Source organism: Plecotus auritus (assembly GCF_963455305.1).
Source record: "Plecotus auritus genome assembly, chromosome: 3".
Lineage (NCBI taxonomy): Eukaryota > Metazoa > Chordata > Mammalia > Chiroptera > Vespertilionidae > Plecotus > Plecotus auritus.
This window is the reverse complement of record NC_137772.1, coordinates 34,139,606-34,167,098: the sequence shown is the minus strand read 5'-3', so window position 1 is coordinate 34,167,098 and position 27,493 is coordinate 34,139,606. Positions and strand designations below refer to the sequence as shown.

At 37.4% G+C, this 27,493-nt stretch overlaps 1 protein-coding gene across 1 annotated transcript in view; it reads left to right on the top strand.

Annotated features, from left to right (window-relative positions):
• Window positions 1-27,493, top strand: part of MYO16 (myosin XVI) — a 435,293-nt gene that overhangs the window by 388,154 nt on the left and 19,646 nt on the right. Inside the window, exon 34 of the mRNA XM_080660342.1 lies at window positions 8,791-8,882. Coding sequence (XP_080516468.1) covers window positions 8,791-8,882 — 92 coding nt within the window. The remainder of the gene's footprint in view (window positions 1-8,790; window positions 8,883-27,493) is intronic.

The following is a 27,493-nucleotide window of genomic DNA, read 5'->3' as shown; positions in this document are numbered from 1 at the left end:
TATAAAATTATGTCTCCAGGAATATCAGGCTTCTAAACCTCAACATAGTATTCTTTCAAACCCCGGAACACAGACTCACATGTTGTTCCTTAATGCTTATAGGGTTAAGATTTTAAAATAAAGCCAGAAAACCACTTGAATATCTCTAGAGTTATACATACAAAAGAAAAATTATTTCAAATGGAATTTTAATTTTTCAAGGCCACTTGATATGTTTAACTTGATCTTCTTTGTGAATACCATGAACTTCTGGGTTCCTAAAGCCTTCTTATGATTATTAAAATCCCTGGCACAATGCCCTGGATACTTAGCCACATAGCAAGGAGTTATCGGTTAAAACAATGTTGCATATTACATATGAACTAGTAAGTACCGGGCAGGAGGCAGAGTCAGAAAATGTCTCCTCGTCGGTAGGATAAAAATTAAACAGATATTACACATGTGCAACACATGATATATTCATGATCATTATAGTCCTTAAAGTGGCTATTAGTACTGATTCATAATTCACAACGTACAGTCAATGTGCTTTCTAAATAAAGGCACAAGATGAAAATAAATGTTTAAAATAACTTGAAGTCCTAATTGAATCAGAAGTGGTGTTATTTTTTCTAGGAAATGATTTCTCTCTTGAATGCCAGTATCTACATGCTACCTCTGCTTCCCAGAAATAATTATCTGTTTGTTCATTTGCTGAAATATAGTTATGTGTGGGTAATTATAGCTATCACTTACTTTAATTGCCATCCTTTTACTGATGTGAACACAGACTTAGATCTTTTTTGTATACTTAATTATTCCCTGGACTTGTGGTTATTTATCATTATATTAGAGAACAGTTTTTAGTGTTAGAACGTTTTAGTTATATCAAACAAAATATTATGAATATAAAGATGTCTGTTTTGTAGGGAAACACAGATATAAAAAAATCCCATCTAAGACATTTTATGCTCAACATGATTTTCTTTCTTGCTGCTCAATGAATATACATTTTATGGCTGGACATCAGGAAAAATGGCAATTAAAGAATACAGTTAGTATCTTTGATTTTTACATTTATCATTCTGTGAAGATTACAGCTTTTCATTTGCACTATGTTTATCCTCAGTGCACAATAAGAATTATCTGTGGTGATAAAGGGCTTTCCATAGGGAAGGCCTGGACCAGACTATTTGCAGGACCAGGGCCTCTACATTCTTTGCATAGATTCCAGCACCATATTGAATTTAGCGCCTTTGTAGCAATAAATCACACTGACTAGGAACATCAAGTATGGCTTTCATTAGCTGTGCCTCAAGATAGATCCGGACCAAAGACAAAAGAGCCTCTGGTTGGAGCCTCTGAAATATGTTCATATATACATTTTTTACAACATCGTTTTGTTTATGGGAATTTATAGATTCTTTGGAACTCTTACTGTTGTCTGACTCAAAGGCTAACTGCCAGCGGAAGCAAGCCTTCACTTGACAATCTGGAATATTGTGCAGTTATCTATTTTGCACAACAGAAGGTAGCTTTGCGAAGAAAGCAAGCTCCTCGGGCATTTAGTTAAAAATCTTTTGAAGTCATATAAAATAATTTCTAATTTGGATTTTATTTAATTAAATTTCCTCCACTGTGGTTGAGAAGTCAGAGTTGAAAAAGGCTGGATTGAAATGCTGAAGCTTAGTTTCCTTTTTCCTGTTAAAGAGTATACTCTTTGCCCATCATTGGTTTCATGTTCTTGGAGTCATTCTTCACTCCCTATTTCTTGCCTCCTGCCAATACACTCTCAATACTCTTGCTGGGTGTGTGTACAAAGCCTGCAAAGGGTCAAGTGGAAGAACACGAAATTGGTATGGCCAACTTTAGTTTCTTAGCAGTGTTGCATTCTTCCTCTTTGCCTGGACCCCAGTTCTGATGCTTACTAACCCTGTGACCATGAGAAAATTATTTAACCTCTCCAGTTCTCACTTTTCTCATTTGAAAAATGGGGATAACTAAAGGATTGCCTCATAGGATTGTTATGAGTACTTAGTATGATGAGACTAGCACAAAGTTAGTGCCCAGTAAATATTACCTATATGTGGCTATCATAAAAACTTAGATATTTTAGAGCTAGAAGACCCCTGAGAATTTACCCAAGAAAGATAAAAAAATTTATGTATGAAATCGAGGAAGTGCAAAGCAGGAATTAATTTTTTTCAAGAACATAAGGGCTATACTTCTAGAATCTTTGACTTATGATTTATTTACCCATAGACCCACATACACACATGTGTACAAACAAGCATATCATTTTCATGGCCTATACTGGTATGCAGGGCAATGACAGATATTGCTGTTTGGAGCCTCTGGGATGAATGGAAGTCCAGATACGTAGATGGAGTTCAAGGGAAGGTTGTTTTATCCCTAGGTTGGAGGATTCAAACTAATATAAAGGGCAGAATGGCAGGAGGAAGCCTAGTGAAAGACAGATGCACATCAGTCAATCAAAGCCTTTATAACCACCCATTGCATGCAGGCATTTTGCTATGCATGGAGAGTGATAGGAAATCTAAGCAACTCAAGATGTGCTCTTTGTGAGCACATATGTAAAATGAAGAAAATACATAAAAGGTTGACATTACATATCAAGAGAGATCACAAAATAGGGCAGCCAGTGACAAGTGTCAAATGAATCCTATCTAATAAAAGAGTAATATGCAGATTGACCATCACTCCAACACACAAGATTGCTGCCCCCATGTGGTCAAAGATGGCTGCTCCCATGTGGACACAAGATGGCCGCCACAAGATGGCCAGCAGGGGAGAGCAGTTGGGAGGAACCAGGCCTGCAAGGGAGGGCAGTTGTGGGTGATCAGGCAAGCAGGGGAGGGCAGTTGGGAGGAACCAGGCCTGCAAGGGAGGGCAGGTGGGGGCGATCAAGCCTGCAGGGGAGGGCAGTTAGGGGTGACCAGGCCGGCAGAGGAGGGAAGTTGGGGATGACCGGGCATGCAGGAAAGAGCAGTTGGGGGGGACCAGGCCTGCAGGGGAGGGCAGTTGGGGGGGACCAGGCCTGCAGGGGAGGGCAGTTAGGGGCAAACAGGCTGGCAGGCAGAAGCAGTTAGGGGCAATCAGGCAGGCAGGCAGGCGAGCAGTTGGGAGCCAGCAGTCCCAGGTAGGATCGGGCCTAAACGGGCAGTTGGACATCCCTCGAGGGGTCCCAGATTGGAGAAGGTGCAAGCTGGGCTGAGGGACACAACCCCGTGCACAAATTTTGTGCACCGGGCCTCTAATATGTAAATAATGGTTTTCTATTGCCTCCACATAGAAGAGGAGATTGTTATGGTCTGGGATAATTAAGGGCATTTCATGGTAAAGGCTGGGATTTTCAAAATAAATAGTATTCAGACTAGAAAGAAGGGAACACTTTTCATTAAGGAATATTTACTGCACCATGTTTTTTGGCCAGGATGTGAATGGGTTGCTTTGATAGAATAGGTAAGTCAATGAGACAGGGGGAAAAAGTGTTAAGAATGTATAGGGCATTGAAGAGTGACTCCGAATGGGTTGTTCTTGTTTGGCGGGGGCATTGTCTGCTATTTTGGAGAAATTCACCTGATTGTATTATTCAGAGTAAACAATGGAACAAAAACTTTAGGTTGAGAGTACCAATTTTGTGTTCTTCCACTTGAGCCTTTGCAGGCTGTGTACACCCAGCAAGAGTTTTAGAGAAGGTATTGGTATAAGAGAAAATAAAAAAGGAGTGAAGGATGATTACAAGAACTTGACTAAAGATGGAGAATAGTGGACTCTTTAACAGAAAAAAAAAGGAGATTATAAGAGGACACTAATTCTGTGGGTAGGATTTGGAGTTCAAGAGATAAGAAGGATTTCTGGCTATAGATAATTCTTATGGAAACAGTGATTATAGTTTTAGAGTTTAGGTGAGGATTCCAAGATGGAAAGATAGGAAAGGCAAATTTTGAAGGAAGCTTGAGAAATGGGGATGGTTGATAGCCTCTGAGGAAAAAGTATAAAGGGAAATGAGAAAAAAAAAAAAAGAGTATCTGACCACAAAGCCATGCAGTGTGCCAAACTTTGAGAAATATACCTTGAGAAGGGCAAACATGAAGGTACAGAATAGGTGGTCGAAGAAATAGGAAAGCACAGATGTCTAATTTTGTAGAAATCAAGGAAGGAATAAAGTCATAGATTAGGAAAGACATAAAAAGAGAATTTAAATCCTATTGCTGTTGACTAAACAAACTTGGGTTCCTATGGAATGACAGGGAATTTGACTAGAAGATTCTAATTGGTAGAGCATATAAAATGCAGTGTCACAACCACTCTTTACAGTCTGTTCCAGTCTGAATCCACATCATAACTGATAAGAATGTCCTAAAAGACATTCCTCCTGAGGGTCCTAGGGATGGTTTAATTTACAAAGCTTTGAACAGCACTCACTACAGGAGGCGAGAGAGCACAGATCACCCTCCCCTGCCTGGACCCTGGATCCAGGCTGATGACTTCCTAACTGCCCCTCTGCCAAGCTCCAGTGAAGGGCAGTACGTTTTGTGGAGTGTTGGTATCTAATATGAGCTTCAAATCAGTGTGTGGGGAATGCCTTCCCCCAAGCCTGAGCATGCTTTTTTGGAGCAGAAGAGCTGGATATTTCAAGGGCGGGTAGATAGGATGAGTAGAGTTTCAGAAGACCTTAGTTCTTCTATATTTTGGACAAGTGTGGCTTTTTATTGATTTTTTATTATTGATTGATTTCAGAGAGGAAAGGAGAGGGAGAGAGAGATAGAAACATCAATGGTGAGAGAGAATCATTGATTAGCTGCCTCCTGCATGTCCCCACACTGGAGTCAAGCCACAACCTAGGCATGTGCCCTGACCAAAAAATTGAGCCATGACCTCCTGGTTCATAGGTCAATGCTCAACCGCTGATCCATGCCCGCCAGGCATGTGTGGCTTTTTAAAGTGAAGGTTTCATATTGAACAGACATGCTTAGCACTTTGAGGCACACTGTTGCTGCTATAGAAAAAAAATATATGTTGAAGAAGGGGCATAGCACTGTTTAAACTGGAAAATTATCATCTGAGAGCCTAGGCTGGGGAAAAGGTTGTGGCTGTGAGACAACCAGAGCAAGTTCTTAAGTGTGTGCGAGCAATCATTCTGGGGTGGAAACCTACCTAGCAATGGAAGTCAACAAATAGGTGGCTCCAGGTTAACCTTAAATGCCCCCCCCCCCCGCCCCCACCCAACACTGACATTGCAGCCCTGTGGAACACACAGTTGAATTTGCTACTCCCAAGATTTTGGGGCTTTTCTGGAGCCTATGCATACTGTGTTCTTAGCTGCATGAGGAAATCCTCGCAATGTCAGCATAAAACACACACACACATACACACACACACACACAACTATCCTTATCAGTTAGGGACACATGCTCAAGAATTTACATATGAAATGATTTTGGAAAATTTTTAAATTTCTGGAAATATTTTCTAAAAAGATATTGAGTAGATGAAACAAGATTAAAATAATGAAAATTCCAAAGCGTGTTGATGAATAAATGGAATTTCACTACATATTCTCCTCCCTTTTATGGGTTTGTGAATATTATGTAATAAAAAGTTTTGAAATATTTGCTATCTTGATAGGTAAAATGGGTAAAGTTACTGTAGTTTTATATGCATTTCTTTTCATACTTAATGAAAATGAACATGTTTATTATTTACTGGTCATGTATATTCACTTAAATTTCCTATACAGATTCTTTACCCATATTTTAAAATCTGAGGATAGGACATTTATTTTGACTTGTAGGATGCTTTAAGAAAAATCAAGCCTTTTATTTAGTGTATTTGAATGTTCTCTATTGTATCATTCTTTTTAATTTGCATTTATTTTATATTTTAACACATTTATTGCTAATTTTAAATGAAAGCATTCATCCTTTTTTTTTTCCCCTTCATAGTTTGTGCCTTTGGTGTCATTTTTGGATAACTCACCTTAAAGAAGTACTGCTTTCAATATTGCAGCAACATAAAATATTATGTTGGTTTAAAAGAAAAAGTCCTGCCCTCTGACCTCCTTTACACCTCAATACTTCCCAACTATTACTTTACTTTATATAGTTCACACTCATTTAGTATATTAGCCATGAGTTTCTGTGTGTAACAAGTGTCAAGGATTTCCTCCACTCCACACTACTCATTCCCTGTACCCTCCTCACTCCTCCTTTATCAGGAGGAGACCATGCACCCTCTCTTCTCCCTCACTCACCCTGTGTCATCACCTGGCTCTTTGCTCCCACATATGCACCTTGCTCAAACTGAAACCATTGTCCCTGTCCTGTTAACCTGCCACAGGTTCTGAGGTCAAGGATTTCTTTAGTCAACAGGTAAAAAATGCCTTTTAACTTACCACTTCGGTAAAATGGTGTCACATCCCCTCTGAGAAATCTGCAGTTCTACCCATTACTGATAAAATACTATCAAATTTCTGTGAAATGTTATGTAACTTTAACATCTGACCTGCTCTACCTTCCAACACATCCTCCAGGTTCCCTCCTCTGGCCATACTCTCATGCATGCTTTCTTTCTTTCTTTTATTTTATTTTATTACAGTTGACATTCAATATTATATGCAGTTCTTACAGACCACTCCCCCAGATGTGGATCAGTCTTCTCATATTTTATTGCCTTATCTCACTTGTTTTGCTCAACCCTCTCCACCATTCAAAATCCTTCTCTCCTACAAGGCCAGATCTTTTGGTATATCCACCATCAAGTTTCCTCTAATCCCTTTAGTTAGAATTAATCCCTGCTTTCCCCAAGATTCTGCTCAGAGTTACCTGTACTCCTACTTAACACTTAAGTCATTCTGTTATGTAGCCTGGCTAAGGGTCTTTCCTGTCAAATTTGAGCTCTTAAGAGTAGAGGTGTTTCTTTATTCTTCATTGTATTTTCCAGTGCCTTATTCAGAGGCTTAGCATAAATATTTCTTAAGTTGATTTAATTGATATTATATAAAACATTATGCTATGGGTTTGGCTCTGAGTGTATATTCTCAATAAACAGAGTTTCTGCTTTGATTCATAGAGTAAACTTCTAACTTATAATTTAGTTTTGAAAAACGGGTTACAATTTTCTTCTCCTGCCTTAGATTCCTGGTTTCAGTAAGACATCCAGTGAACCATGTTCTCTAAGTAGACATTTGTCTTGCTTGTCAATCTTCCCTTTGTGCCCTCACCTTTGACACCCTCCTTCACATGAGTCCCAAATCCTTTGATGTTCCCTGCTCCCTGGGCATATTGCCAACCATCTGCTGATCTAGTTGCCTGAAATTTCAACTCATGCCCTAACTTAGATTTTCATGCTCCCTTTCCCCTATTTAGATTTCAGATTACTCTAACACTGTTTTCCCACACCTGCTACCATGATCTCTACTACAGTATTTTCCTAGTCAACTGAAGACATTGCTATTACATATGGTGGGACCCAGTCTCCAGCACATGACCCCCCATCCATAGATGTGTCAGTTTTCAGGTGCTGGCCCTAGTCTGCTCAGTCTCAACGAAGCTAACTTTTACATTCAGGGTATTTGTATACATAACAGGAAGATCAATTGGGAAGCTTTGCTATGTGATGATAGGATTTTGTGGACTTCCCTGAGCAACTAACTCTCTGCTGAAATTGGAAAAAGTATGCCTTGATTTTCTAATGATTTTAATGTAGGAATCATGTATATGTTTAATCAATTACACCATACTGACTAACCGTGATTTCAGATAAGAGTAGCAATCACTTCAGAATTTGAAGTTCTTTGGGTTGAACTCATACCATTTGGTAGTTGTTTTTTTTAATCTATTCATTTTCATTAATAAGTCACTTGTGATTATATTGATCCCTTTTTCAGGATCGTTCTCAGCCAGGGATGGTTTTGCTTCCCAGGGGATGTTTGGCAATTTCTGGGGACATTTTTGGTTGTCACACTGGGGAGGTACTACTGGCATTTAGGTAGAAACCAGGGATGCTGCTAAAATCCCATGATGCACAGGACAACACCACAGCAGAGAATTATATCGCCCAAAGTGTCAGCAGTTATGCTTCTGTAATAAGGTATAATTAATAAAATTCTTTAGTGCCACAGAGTTACTTCTATAGTACTTGGCGGGAGGGTGTTAATTTTCTGAAATCCACCCTTCATTCTACATAGGTGGTTACAATTTGGTCTGTTACGGATGGGCAGCTACCCTGACCTTTTTCTCATAGAATTCCACTCAATCTCTTACCTCCATTTGTATGTAAAATAAACTACAGTCTATAGAATTCATCTGATACTTGGTTGTGTCTTATATGTCTTCTAATCCCTTCTTTGCATCCCTGCTACCCCACAAATGAAATACAAACTCTGTCTCCTGTATCAACTCAAGGAACTCATCTACTTTCCATTGTCCATATACTTCTCTTTCCCCCATTGATGTTTCATCAAACAACTTTCAGTTTATAGAAAGGTTTCCCTTCTCCCCTCCAATACTTTTTCACTGAATTTTGCTCACTTTTGTGCTATAACATATTTCTTCATTATCATTTTATCTCTTTTGCTAGTATATGTTTTCTTTTATTAAATGGAAATGCAGCAATACTTTGTTTTTCCATATTTTCTTATAATAATTTTATTATTCAATTAGTATTTAACTGATGATTATTTCAATCTATAAAATATAACAATTTTAGTTTACTACAGTAAGTACACAACTTATTTTAGTCAGAGAAAGGACACAAAACTTAACTACTTTGTGTTGACTTCCATAGGTTTACCTGAAGAAGAGGGATTCTCCAGGTTGTCTGTGAGTGGGACAGCGACCTCAATGTTTCAGAGACCTAGAGAGAGTCACACCACCCAGGTAATGACCCCCAGATATTATATTCATAGATGCCAGGATGACAAATTAAGTTATGACAAGAAATTCATTAAGTGTGACCAGGAACATATTTTTACTGGACTAGAGAGGGGAGCTACTCCCATCTCCATCCTAAGTTTCTCCAGCTCAACATTCTTCTGTCTCCTCTATCTCAGTTGACTTCAGTTTTCTGCGGGTTTGAAAATAATAATGTGTCCCATATAAATAAGAATTAATAAATGGTTTTAAAATGGAATACTGTGGATATAATGTATGTTATGGTATTTTAAAATGACTGTCAGGAGAAGATGATATTAAATGTACTGAATTATGTGAATAAGTTTTCCACATTTGACCTCAGCTGAAATAAGGGCACTTTAAGTGACAACACATGGAAATAAAATACATGAAGCACCTGTGGTTTGTGGCATGCCATTATATCTGTTACTTATTCCAGATTCCATGTAATCCAAATTCAATTAAAATATGATGTGTGATCAGAGCCCAGTAAAATCAAAATGAGGTGGCAGTGTACAACATTGTGTTTCAGTGATTTCACATATATGCTTAATGTGCTTGGCCTTAAGTTTACCAAAATCAAGATTATCACTTCAAGAAAAAAAATAACCACTAGTGTTTTTAGAAAGAAGAAGGATTTATATCATATAGTTTGGTGTTTTGCTATGTTGAATTTTAAAATACTGTTTTCAGTAATTATCTTCAAAAAGATACCACTTTGCATTCAAAGAGATATACAAACAACAATATATCAGACTTTTTTTAATCAACATATTCAATGTGTAGCAACAGAATTCTTATTTCATATGAAGTTACTGTTACAACTTTTATTATTGCAAATATCTGTGTAAAATTCTTTGAAAATCTCAGTCAAGTATCCAGATGTTTTCATGAAATCAACTATCCAGCTAATGATCAACTTGCATCTGAATATTTGGCATAATGTAGGCATGGCCTTATTATCAGATGAGACTTTTCTAAATAACACTGATGAGGTAGTGTGAAAAATCAATAATTTTAATCTTAAAAATAAATCTCACAGGAGATAATCTGCTCAAATCATTTACACTGAAATTAAAAGAAAATGCTAATCGGTTGCAATACTAGATTGTCCTAATCTCGCCTCTGTTCCTTAGAAAGCACTTAATTTACCTTGTAAGCGTTACAGATGCTTTATCTAAGGTAATTCACAGAGGGCCCTGCTTGTTGTGAACACTGGTTTGAATTTTATTACAGGGTCGACTCCTGCACATGAGAGCACAATGTCACCCTTCCCAGGACTCCCACTACAATGTGGTGCATAGAGGAAAGGTTAATATTAAAAGAAGGTTCTTAACATAGGCATCTCTGTAACTTTTCCTCTGATCTTTCATGGACTTGGCCAAGAAGCAAAGAGAGATGGGAAAGGTCACCAGGAATAATTTCCCATTCCTAGTGTTCAATGGAGGCTTGTTTTCAAATGCAAATATGTCAGCCTCCAGTTATCTCATAATGCATTTTTTTTTCTCAAGGAAATGGAAAACCAGGGTCATTTTATTCCATGTAAAAGTATGGGTATTTTCATGGTAGGACACATTCCTCACTGTTGAAAAGCTATACAAGTTACATGAAACTATGCATTTAATGGCCACATGTCTTTCAGCATAAATGCCTCTTGTGTCACATTTGTAGAGGAAATATGGACACATACAGGCGTATTACATTTTAGATTTTCTACAAATGCAATTAAATAGGAATTCTATAAAGTCAGCTGGACTGATTAGACATATAGCAGCAAAATTAAATGTTGACTAAAATATTAATCCTTTCCTCTTTAAGGTTGTCTATATTTTAATTAGCATCATCAGTGATTTTAATAAAATCTTTTTAAGGAAGATAAAACATATGGGCATTATGTAGATAAAGAAAGCAGGAAATAGATTTAGTAATTTGCCCAAGATTATAGGGAAGATTCAGAGTCTACAGTTTGAATGGATGTCGGCATCGTAAGTCCTATTTCTGAGAATGAACTTACTATAACCTACTAAAGAATGCAGGAGTAATTCAACTTTTTCATAAAATTTGAAGAATGTTTGGCTCAAGACAAAAATCTAAGCAGCTGTAGTAGACATTGATGATTTGTTATTTTTAGCTGCCAGTCATAAGTTTCTCATGTACCACAGTGAAATGTTAAGGGGGAGACTCCCTTTTTCTCTCTCCTTTGACAGCTAGACAAATACATGTGAGAAGGGCTCAGTCCCTCTATTAACCATGGATTATGGAGTGAGAGACATATAATGGAAAGGACAGAATAGATGTCGCCATGGGGGTCACATCTGGCAGTGGCAGCTCCCTCCAGTGGCAGCAGATGTTGGTCAATGTATGTCTACTGCAGCCACTGCATCCACCTTTGTCCAATTTGTTAGATCTTTCTAACTTCATGTCATTCTTTTCTCTTCCAATAAAACTTTTAACTGTTAAGATGTTTAGAGTTTTCATTGCTTGCAAATAAGAATGTTAATGGACACTAATTTGATACTCTTTCCTCGTGGTACTAAATATTAAAAATGTAGTTTATATTCATTTGCATCATGATTTTTATTAATTTTATTATTTAGCAAAATATCATGGATTTACATAAAAGTAGTAAAAATTAATTTTACTTAAAATATTTGAAAATAGTGCAAACTGAGACATTAGCTGTATCGTGAATGTGGCTGAGTTCATTTATGCTCCTTATATAGGTTGGTAGGTCCATGCTGTGAACTGAGATAAAATACTAATGACCTTCCAAAGCACTCGGCATGAATAAAACCAGCAGTAAATGTGTGATGTCATGGAATTCCACATACTAGCCCTGGAGGTGGGCTTTGTGGCACATCTAGTACTCAAATTTAGAATTTCATAGGTTATAGAAGCCACTTCACATTGGTTTTAGAATACAACAACCAATGTTTGTAAAAATAATATGATATTTACCTACTTGACATTTTATGAGATGTAAACTCACTTTTAAAAAATTTGGTGCCATTTGGCATGATGCAAGCCCTTAGAAATAACTCAGTGGCCGGAGACTCAGCAGTGAATGAAATACTGAGAGCATCCTCCAACCCCAAATGACTTCTTAGCATTTTTTGCTGTGATTGCAATCCTCTGCTGACGCAAAAGGCCAGGTAACTCGACACAGGAAGCCCATGGATTATAAATAGCGCAAAAGCATGAGCAGCACAGGAGGGGTGTCCTGAAGACAGGAGGGTGCCAGACAGGGCTGGATAAAATAAATGTTTAGTGCTTGCCCTTGGCGTAAAATTGCTGGTTGCACATCTGGTTAGGGGTCCACACTTGACATTGAAAAATGAGATGTTTTCTTTTTCTGTTTGAGCACAGTTTATTTGTATTTACATTCTCATTTTGACTTTATCAACTTTCACTGCATGCCATTTTGTTCCTCTCAGCTGTCTGCTCTCCACAGTAATATTGTGTGGCTTATGATCTTTGATTTTCACTATGGGTATTTATCATATTTCTTGCCAAGCCTTTTTTATATTCTTTTGTTTTTCTAAAGAGCATAAACATTTTTACTAATATCTGTCAGATTCAAATGTTCATTGTAAGAAAGCATTGATGGCGTCTGTTAAAATAGTGGCAATGCAGCACCTGAGAGCTTAGTATATATCTCACCCACTCCAGAAACAGCTGCCAATGAATGCCATAACATAATCAATATGCCATTGATCCACATCAAGAAACAAATTATGTGGTTTGTTTTACTGAACGATCAAAACACCCTTTTGGTAATGTCACATATTAACAAAATGAACAGATGCAGGGTACTAAATAAACCCAGTGCCTTTTTTCTATATTCATTTTATTTGTGACATAGACCTGCTTTGAAATATACTGTGGCATGGAAAAGAAAGTGTGTTACATAAAATAACTAAATCTAGAGATTTAGTTTAATCCTTAAGGGATAGCTCTAAAGCCTATGGTAGGAAAAAAATAGATAACCATTTCAAAGGAAATATATATGTGTTTCATTCAGAAGCTACAAACAGATGAAGATCTAGCATAGATGCTCTTTCACACAGCTGAAGTTCCTCAGAATCAGTATGCACCACTCATGACTTCCATATTATGTGCAAGAGATGAAAGCAGGGAAATTAATTTGATGGTATGAGATAAATGGCAGCTTTTCAACAGAAAAAGGACATATCCTGTACAGATATATAAAAGTTAGAAGAAAAAAGGACAACAAAACCAAATCCTATATTTTGCATTTTTCCTTCATAAAAGTCACACCATACGATTGTCTTAAATGTATTCAAGTGCATAGTTTTCCTAGTAAAGACACTGACTATTATCAATGAAGATAACTCAATTTTAAGAAATATTAAAAGAATAAAAAATGAGAATAGTGATATGTTTTAAGAAGAGGAAAGATCTTTGAAATCTCTGCATGCTTACCTTCCAGATGGGAAATCTGCAATTAGCCAACACTTTTGCATAAGGGAGCAAGCAACAATGCAACTGAGAAAATGTGATTAAGCATAAATTCTGGTTAACTTAAGCATTTCAATATTAATTCAATTAAATTTTTTAAATAAAAGGAACAAAAGACCTAGGTATGAATCCCATTCTGTTATTTAACATGTATAGAAAGTAGTAATTATTTTTCAGATTTATTAGAGAGAATATATGTAACATGTCAAGCATGCTGCCTGCAATATAATAAATGCTGAAAAAGGGTTTGCCACTATTATTATAATATTCCTTTTTTTCAAGGTCAATATTCTGAACATCAATTCTGACTCTCATAGAAAGATACTAACTAAATGTGTAGGAGATTATATTGAATCATGTTATGGAATACTAGAGGCTCGATGCACAAAATTCGTGCTAGGGGGTGGGGGGGGGGCCTCAGCCCGGCCTGCGCCCTCTCATAATCCGGGACCCTTCGCTGCTAAACGCCTGCCTGCTCACTCCTTACTGCCCGCCCGCTCACTCCTTACCTCTTGGCTAATCACTCCTCAGTGCTGCCACTAAGGCAGGAGAGGCTCCCACCACCACCTCTGCACTTGCCAGCCGTGAGTCTGGCTTCTGGTTAAGAGGAGGTCCTGCTGTGGGAACATACTGACCACCAGGGGGCAGCTCCTGTGTTGAGCATCTGCCCCCTGGTGGTCAGTGCACATCATAGCAACCAGTCGTTCTGGTCATTCCACCATAACAGTCGCTGGGCTTTTATTATATAGATTATAAACTTAGGAAAAAATGACAGTGACTAGTAAAACACCCAACTTGAATAAATCTTATTTCACCATATTTGCTTTGGCACCATATTTTAGAGAAATGTATATCCAGGTCCTGATCTCATCCCTGCCTGCCACACCGAGTTGAATCACATCCTGAACGTAGTGTATAACTCTCTGTTACACTTTTAAAGCTTGTCATTTTTGCCTCCAGTGATGTCTCAGGCTTAATTTTCTCTAGGACCCACTTGCTTATCTTTCTGGTGGTCCAGGGTTTTGGTAGAGCTCTCATCCAACACCATATTTCAACTGAATCTTTTTTTTTTTCCCTATCAGCTTTCTCCACTGTCCAACTTTCACATCCATACATAGCAATTGGCAACATGAGAGTGTGAATGACCTTAGCCTTGATCTCCAATGACACATCTTTACTCTTGGAGATCTTTCCCAATTCTTCCATTGCCATTCTCCCAAGTCTCAGTCTTTTCTTGATTTTTTGGCTGCAGTCACCATTTCAATTGATGACTGAACCAAGTTAAGCAAAATCTTTAACAATTTCAGTATCATTGTCTATGTTAAAGATGTGTATTTCTTCTATAGTCATGATTTTTTTTTTATCTTCGTGATGTTCAAATAGTCTTGCTTTCACACTTTGTAAAAATTCATCAGAAGTCATTTCAAATCATTGCTACTTTCTGCCAATAAGATGGTGTTATCTGCATATGTTAAGTTATTGATATTTCTTCTACCAATTTTCACTTTTTCCCCTGAATCTAGTCTTCTTTGAAATGCTATGTTCTGCATACAGATTGAAAAAATAGGGAGATAAAATGTGTCCTTGTCTGATACCTTTGCCTATGGGAAACCATTCAGTCTTTTCATATCCTGTCCTGACAGTGGCTTCCTGCCCATGCATCAGGACAGTGCAGTACTGAGGCACGCCCATTTCTTTCAGAGCAATCCAAGCTTTTCATGATTCATGAAGTCAAAGGTTTTACTGTAGTTTATGAAAGATAGGCCAACCTTCTGAAATTCTTTGGAGCACGCCAGTATCCAGTGAATATTCATAATTAGAATCCAGCTTAAACATCCTCTTTATTAGTGTGGGATATTAGAACTGGTGTTATAGTTACTGCAATCCTTAACATCTCCTTTCTTGAAAACTGGGATGTAAATGAAATGCATCCAGCCTGTAGCCCATTGTTTTGTTTCCATATTTGTTGACATAATCTTGTTAGGATTTTGACAGACTCAGTCTCGGTGGCTTGAAATAAATATATTGGTATCCCATCTGCCACTGGTGATTTATTTCTTTCCAACACTTTCAGGACCACTTTCCCTTCACTTTCTAGAATTGCAGGTTCTTCCTCCTAGTGATTTTCAAAGGTATCTGTCATCCTTTTGTCTCTTCTGTATAAACCTTCAGTATTCTCTTTCCACTTTTCCTTTATTTTCTCCTCACTAAATAATGTGCTTCCTTCTTCAGCATTCCTATTCCAGGTAGAATATCCCTATTATTTTCCTGAATCTTCTGGTAGGGATCTCTTGGTTGTTTTTGTTGTATTGTTCTTTTTTATCTCCTTATATTGATTACATAATAGTTCTTTTTCATCTATCCATGACAGTCATTGAAAAATTGTATTCAGGAGCAAAACCCTACTTGAACTACCATTTACTTTTGCCTCTCACCTGCCATTGACAATAGTCAGTGTTTCTTCTGTCATCCATATTGATTTGTTCTTTCCTTTTTACTTTTGATGTTGTCTTTTTGCATTCTTCCCTTTCTAGTTTCAGTCCACAGTTCTTCTAGTTTTGGTCATTTAAGTTTAACAGTGCAAATCTGTTTTTATGTGGACTTTAAATCCATCAGGTATGTTATCTACATTATATTTTGGCACTATAATTATTTTGGTGATGCTCTTCTTCAGCTTCACTCTTATGTTTGATATTAACATTTCATGATTGATACCACTATCTGCTCCTGGTCTTGTTTTGGCAGAGAAAATACAGCTTCTCCATCTCCTGCTTCCAATCATATAGTCTATTTGATTTCTGTAGTGGCTTTCTGGAGATGCCCATGTATATAGTCATCTGGTTGTTTGAAGATGGACAATCCCCTGCTTCATCCCTGATACATAGTCCAAATTTTCCATTGACATTTGATTCTGCCTTACTTCTTACTTTTGCATTCCAATCACCTATAATTATCAGCATATCTTGTTTAGGTGTACAATCAATTTCTTCTTGGATACTTGTGTGAAAGCTTTCAATTTTGTCTTCTTCGCCCTCTGTACTTGGAGCAGACTTGAATGATAGTTATGTTAACAGGTTTTTCTAGAAGTCTGCTTGATATTATTCAGTCAGACCTTATGCTGTACCCCCTAACTGCCTGTGCTACATCTTTCCTCAGTATTAAAGCAATTCTGTTTCATCTGAGTTTGTCATTCCAGAATAGAAGACTTTATAGTTGCCTGACTGAAAATGTCCCACTTCAGTCCATTTCAGTTTGCTACCACCAAGCATTGCAATTGTTAGATGCCCCATTTCTTGCGTTGCATTTTCAGTGTACTTGGTTCATGCTTCTTGTGTCCCACATTCAAGAAACTTCTATTTAATGTAATTTGTTCCATTTAACCTGCATTATTGACTTTTACTCTATAGTTGTCACATATAGTATATCTCTATACTTTATAGTTGTCACATATATTACATCTACATACATTGAATATATTCTCCCAGGCAATGTTAAAACTTTGCTCTCAACAATCATGCATGTTTTAGACAACTTTAATGGAGAAAAAGAACCTTTTTTGTTACCCCATGGCTTACCATTTCTATGGCTCTTCTTCATTCCTGGAGTTTTAAGTCCCCTTCCATTATCATTTACTTCACCCTGAAGAACCTCCTTTAGCATTTATTTGTAGCAGGTCAAGAAATTCTCTTCATTAGAATATGTCTTTATTCTGCTTTAAGTCTCTAAGTTTTTATTACCTCCACAATTCACTTGCTTTTGTTTACTTTTCTGAATCCTCACATCGATTTTTCTAAACTTTTAGTTATAATCAGTGAGGGAAATAGGCCGTAGTGGGATTGCTTCATCTTGGCCACGCTTATATATTTATCACACATAAATTTATAATGTTACTATGTCAAATCAATTGGTCTTTATCTTTATGGGTTGTGCTTTTCTTGTTTTATTCAAGGATATCTTTCTTATGAAAAAGGAAAAAAACTCTCTTACCCTGCTGCTATAAGTATATATTTCTATATATATTTTTAAAGATTAGATTTTTTAATAGTTAAAATTTTAAGCTACTTGGAATTCATTTTTGAAAATAGCAAAAATTAATAATTTAATTTTATATTTTTCTATGCTGATAACAATTTTCCACACTTTATATAACATAGGACCATGCTGCTGACTTCCTCCTACGTCTGAGTACATTGCCAGAAATGGACTGTTCTCCACATTTATCATTGGCCTTCTGGATGCTTCTTTAACATTACTTTCCTCTTGATACCCTTCCTTGAGCACCCCTTCCAAGCAACATAGGTAGCCGCCTCTGTAAATTGGTTCCTGTGACTTTATAATACAAATCTCTTTTATACAACTTATTTTGTTGTATTATAATCATATATGTAGACCCTGATAGACTTCTGAACATAGAACACATTGAATGCATCTTAATCATTTCTGTATTCCAAACACAATGTCCTTAATAAATTGCCAGCTCTATGTAATTATCAACCAGTAGCAGCCTCAGGAGGATTAATAGAAAGCAGACTGATAGAATATTCTTGAATTCATCAAATACTATAATTCACGCCCATGTTAAAAATGTACCAGTAGACTTGGTAAATAGGATCACAGGCAATTGCCTCATTGATTAGAGGATATTAATGTCACATTTTATATGGTAATTAGGTTCTAAAGTTGGCATGTAATGTGAGAGTCACAATAAAAATGATTGACTTTGGAAGATCCCTTATATTGCTCATAAAGAATGACATACACGGTTTTAATACATATAACTCTGTTTATATACATACTAGAGGCCCGCTGCACAAAATTTGTGCACTCAGGGGTGGGAAGGGGAGGAATCCTTCAGCCTGGCCTGCACCCTCTTGCAGTCTGGGAGCCCCCAGGGGATGTCCGACTGCCAGCTTAGGGCAGCTCCTGGCCTAAGCCGGCAGTGAGTCATCCTTAGCATTGCAGTCTGGGAGCCCTCAGGGGATGTCCAACTGCCAGCTTAGGGCAGCTCCTGGCCTAAGCCGGCAGTGAGACATCCTTAGCATTGCCGCAGAGGCGCGAGAGGCTCCCGCCACCACCACTGCACTCAACCAGCTATGAGCCTGTCTTCTGGCTGAGCAGCAGCACTCCCCTGTGGGAGTGCCCTGATCACCAGGGGACAGCTCCTGCATTGAGCATCTGCCCCCTGGTGGTCAGCATGCATTATAGCGATGGGTCATTTTCGCCATTCAGTCAATTTGCATATTAGACTTTTATTATATAGGATATATATGGATTTATGCATAGTGCATAAAACAATATAAAGTATATAATATACATATTTTGAATTCTAAGAAGGTGGATTACATAAAATTGAATTTTTGGAGGTTCATTTATTCAGTCAGTCATTCAACCAATACTTATTGAGGATCTACTTGTGCCAGGCAAGAAGAAGCCATAGAGTTATACACTGAGTGGCCAAATTATTATGATCTCTGAACCCATAATAATCTGGCCACTCAGTGTATATCCTATATAGTAAAAGGCTAATATGCAAATTGTCCCCTCAACCAGCAGGCAGGCCGGCCAACCAACCGCCCATGTCCCTTCCCCTGGCCAGGCTGGCAGGACCCCGCCCATGCATGAATTCATGCACTGAGCCATATACACACACACACACACACACACACACACACACACACACACACACACAGAGTGGCCAGATTATTATGCATTCAGAGATCATAATAATCTGGCCACTCAGTGTATATTATCAAAAGGTCAATAGTAGCCTAACACTATATCACAATGCCTATATTATTCACCTCACAACATCTCATCATGTAGGCATTTCATATCATCACAAGAAGATGGGTGAGTACAGTGCAATAAGGTCTTTGAGAGAGAGACCACATTCACATTACTTTTATTATAGTACTAGAAGCCCAATGCATGAAAATTTGTGCAAGAGTAGGCCTTCCTTCCCCTGGCTACCAGCACCGGCTTCCCTCTGGCACCTGGGACCCGGGCTGCTTCCCTTCTCTCGCCACCCTCAGGCACCCGGGACCCAGGCTGGCTTCCCTCAGGCTGCCTGCAGGCACCCAAGACTGGGCTGGCTTCCTTCCAGCCCTGGCTTTGTCAGGAAGGACGTCCAGAAGACATCCGGTCTAATTAGCATATTACCCTTTTATTATTATAGATTATTATAGATATTGTTATAATAATTCTATTTTATTTGCACTGTTAATTATTAATCTTTTACTGTACATAGTTTATAAATCAAATGTTATTAAAAGTATGTATGGGCTGAGCCAGTTTGGCTAAATGGTTAGAGCATCACACTTCAGACTGAAGGGTTATGGGCTTGGTTCTGGTCAAGGGCATGTAACTTGGCTCAATCTCTGGCCCTGGTCAGGGCAAGTGTGGGAGACAACCAATTGATGTGTTTTTCTCATATCCATGTTCCTTTCTTTCTGTCTCTCCTCCTACCTTTCACTCATTCTGAAAAATCAATGGAAAAAATATCCTCGGGTGAAGATTAACAACAAAAAAACCCACACACACAAAAAATATATATATATGTGTATGGTTCAGTACTACCTGCAGTTTCAGGCACCCACTAGAGATCTTAGAATGTATCCACCATGGATAATGAAGTGACTACTGTTAAATTATTTTTTAAAAAGCAAAACAGGATAAGCAAAAGTAGGTGTGACAAGGGTGGTATGGAGGAAGATTGGGTTGTGTTGTAATTTTAAGTCAGGTTGTGAACAAAAGCCTCATTGAGCAAAAATTAAGTAAGGAATTCAAGGAGGGAGTTAATATGTGGGAAGAGCATTTCAGGTAGAAAAACAGCAAAGGCCCGGAGACAGAAGCATATCTGAATTGCAAGATGGCCAGTGTGGCTGGAGTGGAGTAACTCTACTAGATGTTTAAATGAAGGGAAGTTGAAATTACCATTAATTGTAAAATGTTAATTCTAGAAAAGGGGTACTTTTAAGTTATAAACTACAGCAATAGGCTAAATATAAAATCAGCAACAGGCTAAATATAAAATTTCAATTATGAATATACTAGAGGCCCAATGCATGAAATTCTTGCAAGAGTAAGCTCCCCCCCCCCCCCCCACCCTCCGGCTGCTAGCACCGGCTTCCCTCTGGCACCTGGGACCCGAGCTTCCTTCCAGCTGCATCTGGGACCCAGGCTTCCCTTGAAGCCCCAGCTTCATCCAGAAGGACATCCAGTCTAATTAGCATATTATGCTTTTATTGTTATAGATTGTATTATCTTTCTTCAAAATCATTTACCATTTTTGGAAACTTTAGTCTGCTTAGAGTATAAGTAATGGGTAAGTATTTGTCTTTTCTGTAAGTGGAAAACATGAGACATGTATTATTGCTCAAGATAACAAAAATGGAAGACAGACAACTGGATCTCAATTTCCTGACTTCTTAAATATAGTATCTTGTTCCATTGTGCTGAAACAAAATCAGCTAATGTTGGTTAAAGAATTTACTTTTTACTTTAGTAGGCCTTGTAGATCTGATTCTTCCCTGATTTCTATGATTATGTTATTATTTGAAACTGTCATTTTGTGTTTCAGAGTAGATTCTGAAAAAGATAAACTGTGACATTGCAAAGAAGTGTCTAAAAGTTAATGACATTTAAAGCATAGAATTTGAAGCCCAAGTGGATTTAAATTAATTTTATATGTTTGCAGGTGATTTTTATTATCTATTTTTAGAACAAAGTTTTGATTTAATATATTTGCTTTCATATGTTGCTTACTTTGGCAAAATATTCTCTTTTCCTTCCTAATCCTTCCTGAATTCTGTTTTTCTTTCCCTATTTTGTCTAGCATAAGTACCTGTAACCATGACTGTCTTACAGTTAGACTATATTTCCCAGCCTCCCTTGTGGTTAGGAATAGTCATGTGATTGAGATCTAGCCAATGGAATGGAAGCCATAGTGATGTTAGCCACTTTGTAGCTTGACCCATACAAACCTCCCTTTGCTATGACTTTTCCATGTCCCTTCCCATCCAAAATCTGGGTACAGAATACTCCAAGGCCCAAGAAGATGCAAAGTACACTCATAATCAGAAACAATCATTTTGGCCTTACTGCAAGGAATATATTTCTTTTATGTCAGCCACTGGGATTTGTGGTCTGCCTATTATATCATCTTGAGTAACCATCACCCTTCATCATTTATTTGGCTTAATATTTTACATGTTGCTGTTGAGCATTATTATTTACTCAATTAAGCCTATTAGCAAACTTTATTCCTTCAATAACAATACATGTTTATATCTTCTGATGATAGAATTATTGGAATATTGCTTATCACACAATTTTACACAAAATATAATGATTAATGGTGTTCCCACCAAGTTACCTCTTTTTTTTTTCTTTTGTTAATCCTCACCTGAGGATTATTTTTCCCCATTGATTTTTCAGAGAGAGTGGAAGGGAGGGAGGGATAGGGGAGAGAGACAGAGAGAAACATCTGTGAGACAGACACATCAACTGGTTGTCTCTCACAGGACCTCCTGACTTGGGACAGGGAGTGAACACACAACCCAAGTATGTTCCTTCACTGGGAATCAAATCCATGACCCTTCGGTGCACAGGCCGACACTCTACCATTGAGAACACTGACCAGACAAAGCTTATAACTCTTAATAACAGGTCTCTCAGAAATTTCTCAGAATCAATGGACATAGATTTCCTCAGGGACAAAGTTAGTCCCCTATAACAAGTTGGGTGCCCAATAAATATTTTAATATTTTTAGTAACTTTTTGGTGCATTTAATAATCATAAAGAATTGCCTTTCTTACCTCTATTTCTTGAGTGGGTGACTAACTGGTAACTAAATTTTGGAGAAAGATTAAAGGCGGATGATAGAGAAGATGCTTTCCACCATGCAATAAATTCCATGGCCACTGAAGTTGCTAAACTCTGCCCCTTTCCTAATTATAGCTATTTCTTTTAATCTACTTGGAATGGGTTAATAGTTTTTTTTTTAATACCCAATTTCATAAAATGGTTGTCTTTATTTTTATTTAATTATAATTACTAGCATAACATACAGATTGTGGTTGTTTCCAGAAAAAAATATCTTAAGAAAGTAATAACAGGTAAACTGCTACAAAACAACACAAATTAAGATATTGGCTAATCAAACAAGTAGGGGCATTGCTAGTTCAGAGCTCCATTGCTAGTTCAAAGCCAACTCTCAAGTCCCATCCACACTTCAGGGTGCTTTTCTCTGTCTTGTGTATTTTGTAATTGTAAATGCAGACATCAACAAAAGTATGAGCACCATTCCTGTACCATTCAACCCAAGTGTCCTTTCTTTTTTTGTGTCCTACTCGTCCTTTTAATCCAGAAAAAATTTCCAATAACAATTTATTGACCATATTGTCTTGAAATGAGTATCTATGAACTAGAGGTCACAGTTTGATTACAGGTCAGGACACATGCCCAGGTTGTGGGCTCGATTCCCAGTAGGGGACATGTAAGAGATGGCCGATTGATGATTCTCATATTGATGTTTCTGTCTCTTTCTCCCTCTACTGTCCTCTCTCTGAAATCAATAAGGGAAACTGGAGGAAGGTCAATGGGGAAAAAAAAGGAGACATATGTACTACTATTTGTAATACTTTAAACAATAAAATAAAATTTTATATATATAATTCAAATAATAAAACATGATTCACTGCTATAAAAGGCTATAAATACAACAAATATGTATAAAAAGCATCAGAAATATCTATAAAATTTTTAAAAAACATTTTTAAAAGATGAATTTAAGTGTCTATGAAATGAGTTTAATAAAAATTAACCTGCTTATTTCACATGGTTATAAAAATCTATTAGAATAATAGCATGTGAAAATGATTCAAAATATAAAACAATATCATGAAATGACTTTTAGAGCTGGGCCTTGGAAACTTCAGAGGATTCTATGTTTAGGCATCTGAACTGAAACTATGGTAGAGAAGATAAAAATAATTATAGATATGTTCCGGGTACAACGGATTAGACTGACATATAGAGTTTATGTGAGAATGGATGTTGATGAAGCTGGAATAATTATTGTGGGCAGAAATATAGGACTTTATGTAACATTCTTAGATGTGTGGATTTGATTGTTTAGGCTAGTGCAAGGCAACAGTATTGAAGATGTTTGAATAAGCAAATTATATCAACAGATTTATTCTTTGGAGAGAGAAAATTTAGTAGATTAATTTTCCTCAATAATACCTTCTGGTATTTTAAATGAGTCCTACATCCCAAGAAAAATATTTTCAAAAGAATTACAATACTCATACTTTCTGTTTCCAATATAATAGATTTATGTTTTTCCATATAGTTCCTTGATTTGAACCCCATTACTATAATATGTCATTACTATAAGCATACTCTAAATATATGTTATAAATATTTACTACAATCTACTAGTCGCTTATATTGCCATGTTTTTTAAATGCACTGAGGTAGGCAACCAGAGCTCATACAAAATCCATATCCTAAAGTGTCACAAGTTAATTATATCACATGATGTGCAGTACAATTTTAAATTTTTATTTTATAACTTTCCATTAATAGAAACATGCATTCACTCATCATAGTCCGTTTTTATTCACAGCTATGAACTTAAAATCAGCTGCAAAATGCAAATAAATGTCCATTTAAATTATACTTAATCAGTTCCAATATAATATTACTTCTTTTTTTTAATATATTTTATTGATTTTTCACAGAGAGGAAGGGAAAGGTAGAGAGAGTTAGAAACATCGATGAGAGAGAAGCATCGATCAGCTGCCTCCTGCACACCCCCTACTGGGGATGTGCCTGCAACCAAGGTACATGCCCTTAACCGGAATCGAACCCGGGACCCTTCAGTCTGCAGGCCGACGCTCTATCCACTGAGCCAAACCAGTTAGGGCAATATTACTTCTTATAATAGTAAAGAACAGCAGTTAATTTTTAAAATAAATTAAAGTGTACAGATAAGGTAAAAAATTAAAATCTTGTCTTCCCGCTCTCACTGCTGGTTGTTCAGATATAGCTACTCTTGTTCCCAATAGAATTTGTAACACTCCTCTTACGGGATATTTTCCCCCTTTGTTTAACCCTTAGGAAACAAAAGGAAACAAAAGAGCGAGAATGAACTTAATTGGGCTGCTGTATAAATGCCTATTTCTAAATTTGGAAGGGTCAACTATTTTTTACCTAAACCAGAGTTGCTGTTTTTGTTACCGGAGGGAAACATGCCTCATCTCCCCTTGTAGCTAGCGGGAGTGAGTTTCTTAGGGCACCACTGGAATCAGCATTTCTGGAGGCCCCCATGGGAGGATGAAATATGGTAGAAAGCTTTAATCCTGTGGAATTACAATCCTGGTTTTCCGAAGTCCCGTTTCCCTTAGTCCAATCATAGAAGAAGTGTAGCTGGGGTTTCAGTAGAGCTCAAATCAGAGCCAGTGTCCAGAGTTTCCTTTCCGTGTTGGAGCTGGGTCCAGTTCAGAATGAAGCTAGTTTAGCTTGTATTTCCCTGCTGCGGTCTGTTAGTCCATTGCATGTGAGGTCCACATGGCTGTGGGCCATTCGGGTAAATGCAAGAGAATCAGGAGAGTGTGCCCCATGAAACAAGAGTCCCAAGAGTACTGAAAGCACAAGAGAGCGAGCTCCTTTGTCCAGGGGATTATGTATCTCATATCTCAAATCTTCGCACCCATCTGGCCAACCATTTCTGTCCCCAGGTGTGATTGACAGGCAAGTATCTTCCTTATGTCACCCCAGCTTTATTGGGCATGCATCTATGCCAGGATTGGCCTTCCCTTTCTCCTTTCCTGTTATTAATAACTGGTTAATTATAATGGTATCATTTTCACTTTCAATTTTTTTCTTGTTTTTTTTTTAGAAGTATAGAAATATACAACCATTTAATCAAAGACTTTTTTGAATCACATTTTCTTTTATGCCACATTTTAGGATGTACTTGGATAAACTTTGGTTTTACAAACTGATTTTCGAGTTTCATTTTTTTAACATTTTTCCTCCAACATCTTGTTAGCATGAAGTGGAAATGGGATTTGCATTTGAAACACTAATATTCACAATTCAGTCAAGACGCTTCCTTCTTTTAATTTCCATAAATGTCAGTAAATGCCTCTTTTCACCTCTGGGTGAATAGTCAATAGAAAAATCAATTCTGTGACAAATGAACAGCAACATGATTTTACATATGAATTATTTAACAAAGGCTATTTTTGTCCTAGAAGGGAAAGACTTAAGGTAAAAATCAGCAGCAAGTTATTAATTTTCATTTATTAATATTATTCATAGAAATGCATATCCACAGGAAGTGAAGAAAATTTATATCTCCTTTTTAATTAGTTCATCTCATAAAACTCTATTAATGACAATAGAATGCCTTTAGTAAATAGATGTATAAGTAATAAACTTCATTAAGCCTTCAAATTATATTGTGTGTTCCTCTAGGTTGTGAGAGATTTAGTGGTTTTTAACCTCTGGAAGTAAGTGAAGTCATTATAAATGTCCCACCTTAGATATAAAATTTGCATGAACTCAGTTTTTACCAAACTCTTTACCAAACTCTTCATATCTAATTGATATCTCCTGGACATTAGAAGACACAAACACTTCACAAATCCAGGTGGAAAAATGGAAACTACATTCACATCTTGAACTGCTAAATATTAAATCAACAAGATTTTCTCAATAACAAAATAAAAGCATTGTTTTAACCCCCATACTGAGTTGTTGAGGTAGTAATCATCAGTGTGTTAAGCAGCACTATTTCTAAGGATTACTGTTTCAATGAAAGAATATTCTTGTTAAAAACCTGCTGAAAGTCAGAGATTTTATTTGTGGATGAGTATCCTAGCCCATAGCTAAGTGACTTTGGACCCAGATCATTTCTATCTGATCACATGTGCTGGGAGCTTGTAATGGGGTGTTAAGAGGCATACCTATTTATTGAAGGTCGATGGTTTAGCTCCCTTTTGTAATCTATCCTTAAGAATAGAAAGGAAATTATGCAGTTACAGCTACAACAAAAGCCCCATTTCAGGTGGTGTAAACTAATGGAGTGTAAATTAAACACTAATATTCACTATATGACCCCCCCTTACATGCAGGCCACATGGGCGTGGCATGAATAATACTCTCTGGCCTCTGTGGAGTGGGTCCCTTTGTCAATTTCTTTGAGGTGTCAGGTTGTCCCAGCTCCCTGTAAACTGTGACTCGGTGCTTTCTCTTACTGAATCACAAACCCTGCAGCTTTCAGATCTCTTTCAAATGTCAAATTAAAAATAAAAATCACAGAGTAATGTATAATATGTTATTAAATTCTCTATAAAAGATTTTATTTTCAAAGACTTTTAAGTTGACAGCCTGTGCCATTTTCTAGAAGCCTGGGTTTTTTTGTGCCTGTTATAGAATAATACCATTTTTTACCCATGCTATCCAAAAATAATAATTTTGGGGCATAAGATGCCTTAGTCCTTTCGGGTTGCTATAACGAAACACTTCAGACTGGGTGGCTTGTAGACCATAGAAATGTATTCCTCACAGTTCTGGAGGCTGGAAGTCTGAGATCAGAGAGCCAGCATGGCCAGGGAAGGGCTATCTTACAGGTAGCAGTTATCACTCTGTCCTCACGTGGCAGAAGGGACAAGGGGGCTCTGTACAATCTCTTTTATAAGGGCACTAATCCTACTCATGAGTGCTATACCCTCATGACCTAATCACCTCTAAGATGCCCCAGTTCCAAATATCATCACATTAGACTTTAGGATTCCAACATGTGAATTTGGGGGACTCAACCATTCACACTGTAGCAAACAATAAGCTTATTTGATTGCTTAAGGCATGGCATTCTTTGGCCATCATGAAGTCCTTGGTAGCTGCTCCACACCCTTCAGTGATCCCATTCACTAGTCATTCAAACCCATCTAAGGCATGTCTGGATTACACCCACACACACACACCCTATGGGATTTCAGAGCTGCAGAACCTTTTTAATAAGTTCCTAGGGCTTTATATTGTTTGAAAAAGCGAGATATAAACTTTACCTCAAATATGAGATTTGTCCAAGGTCAGGCTGGTG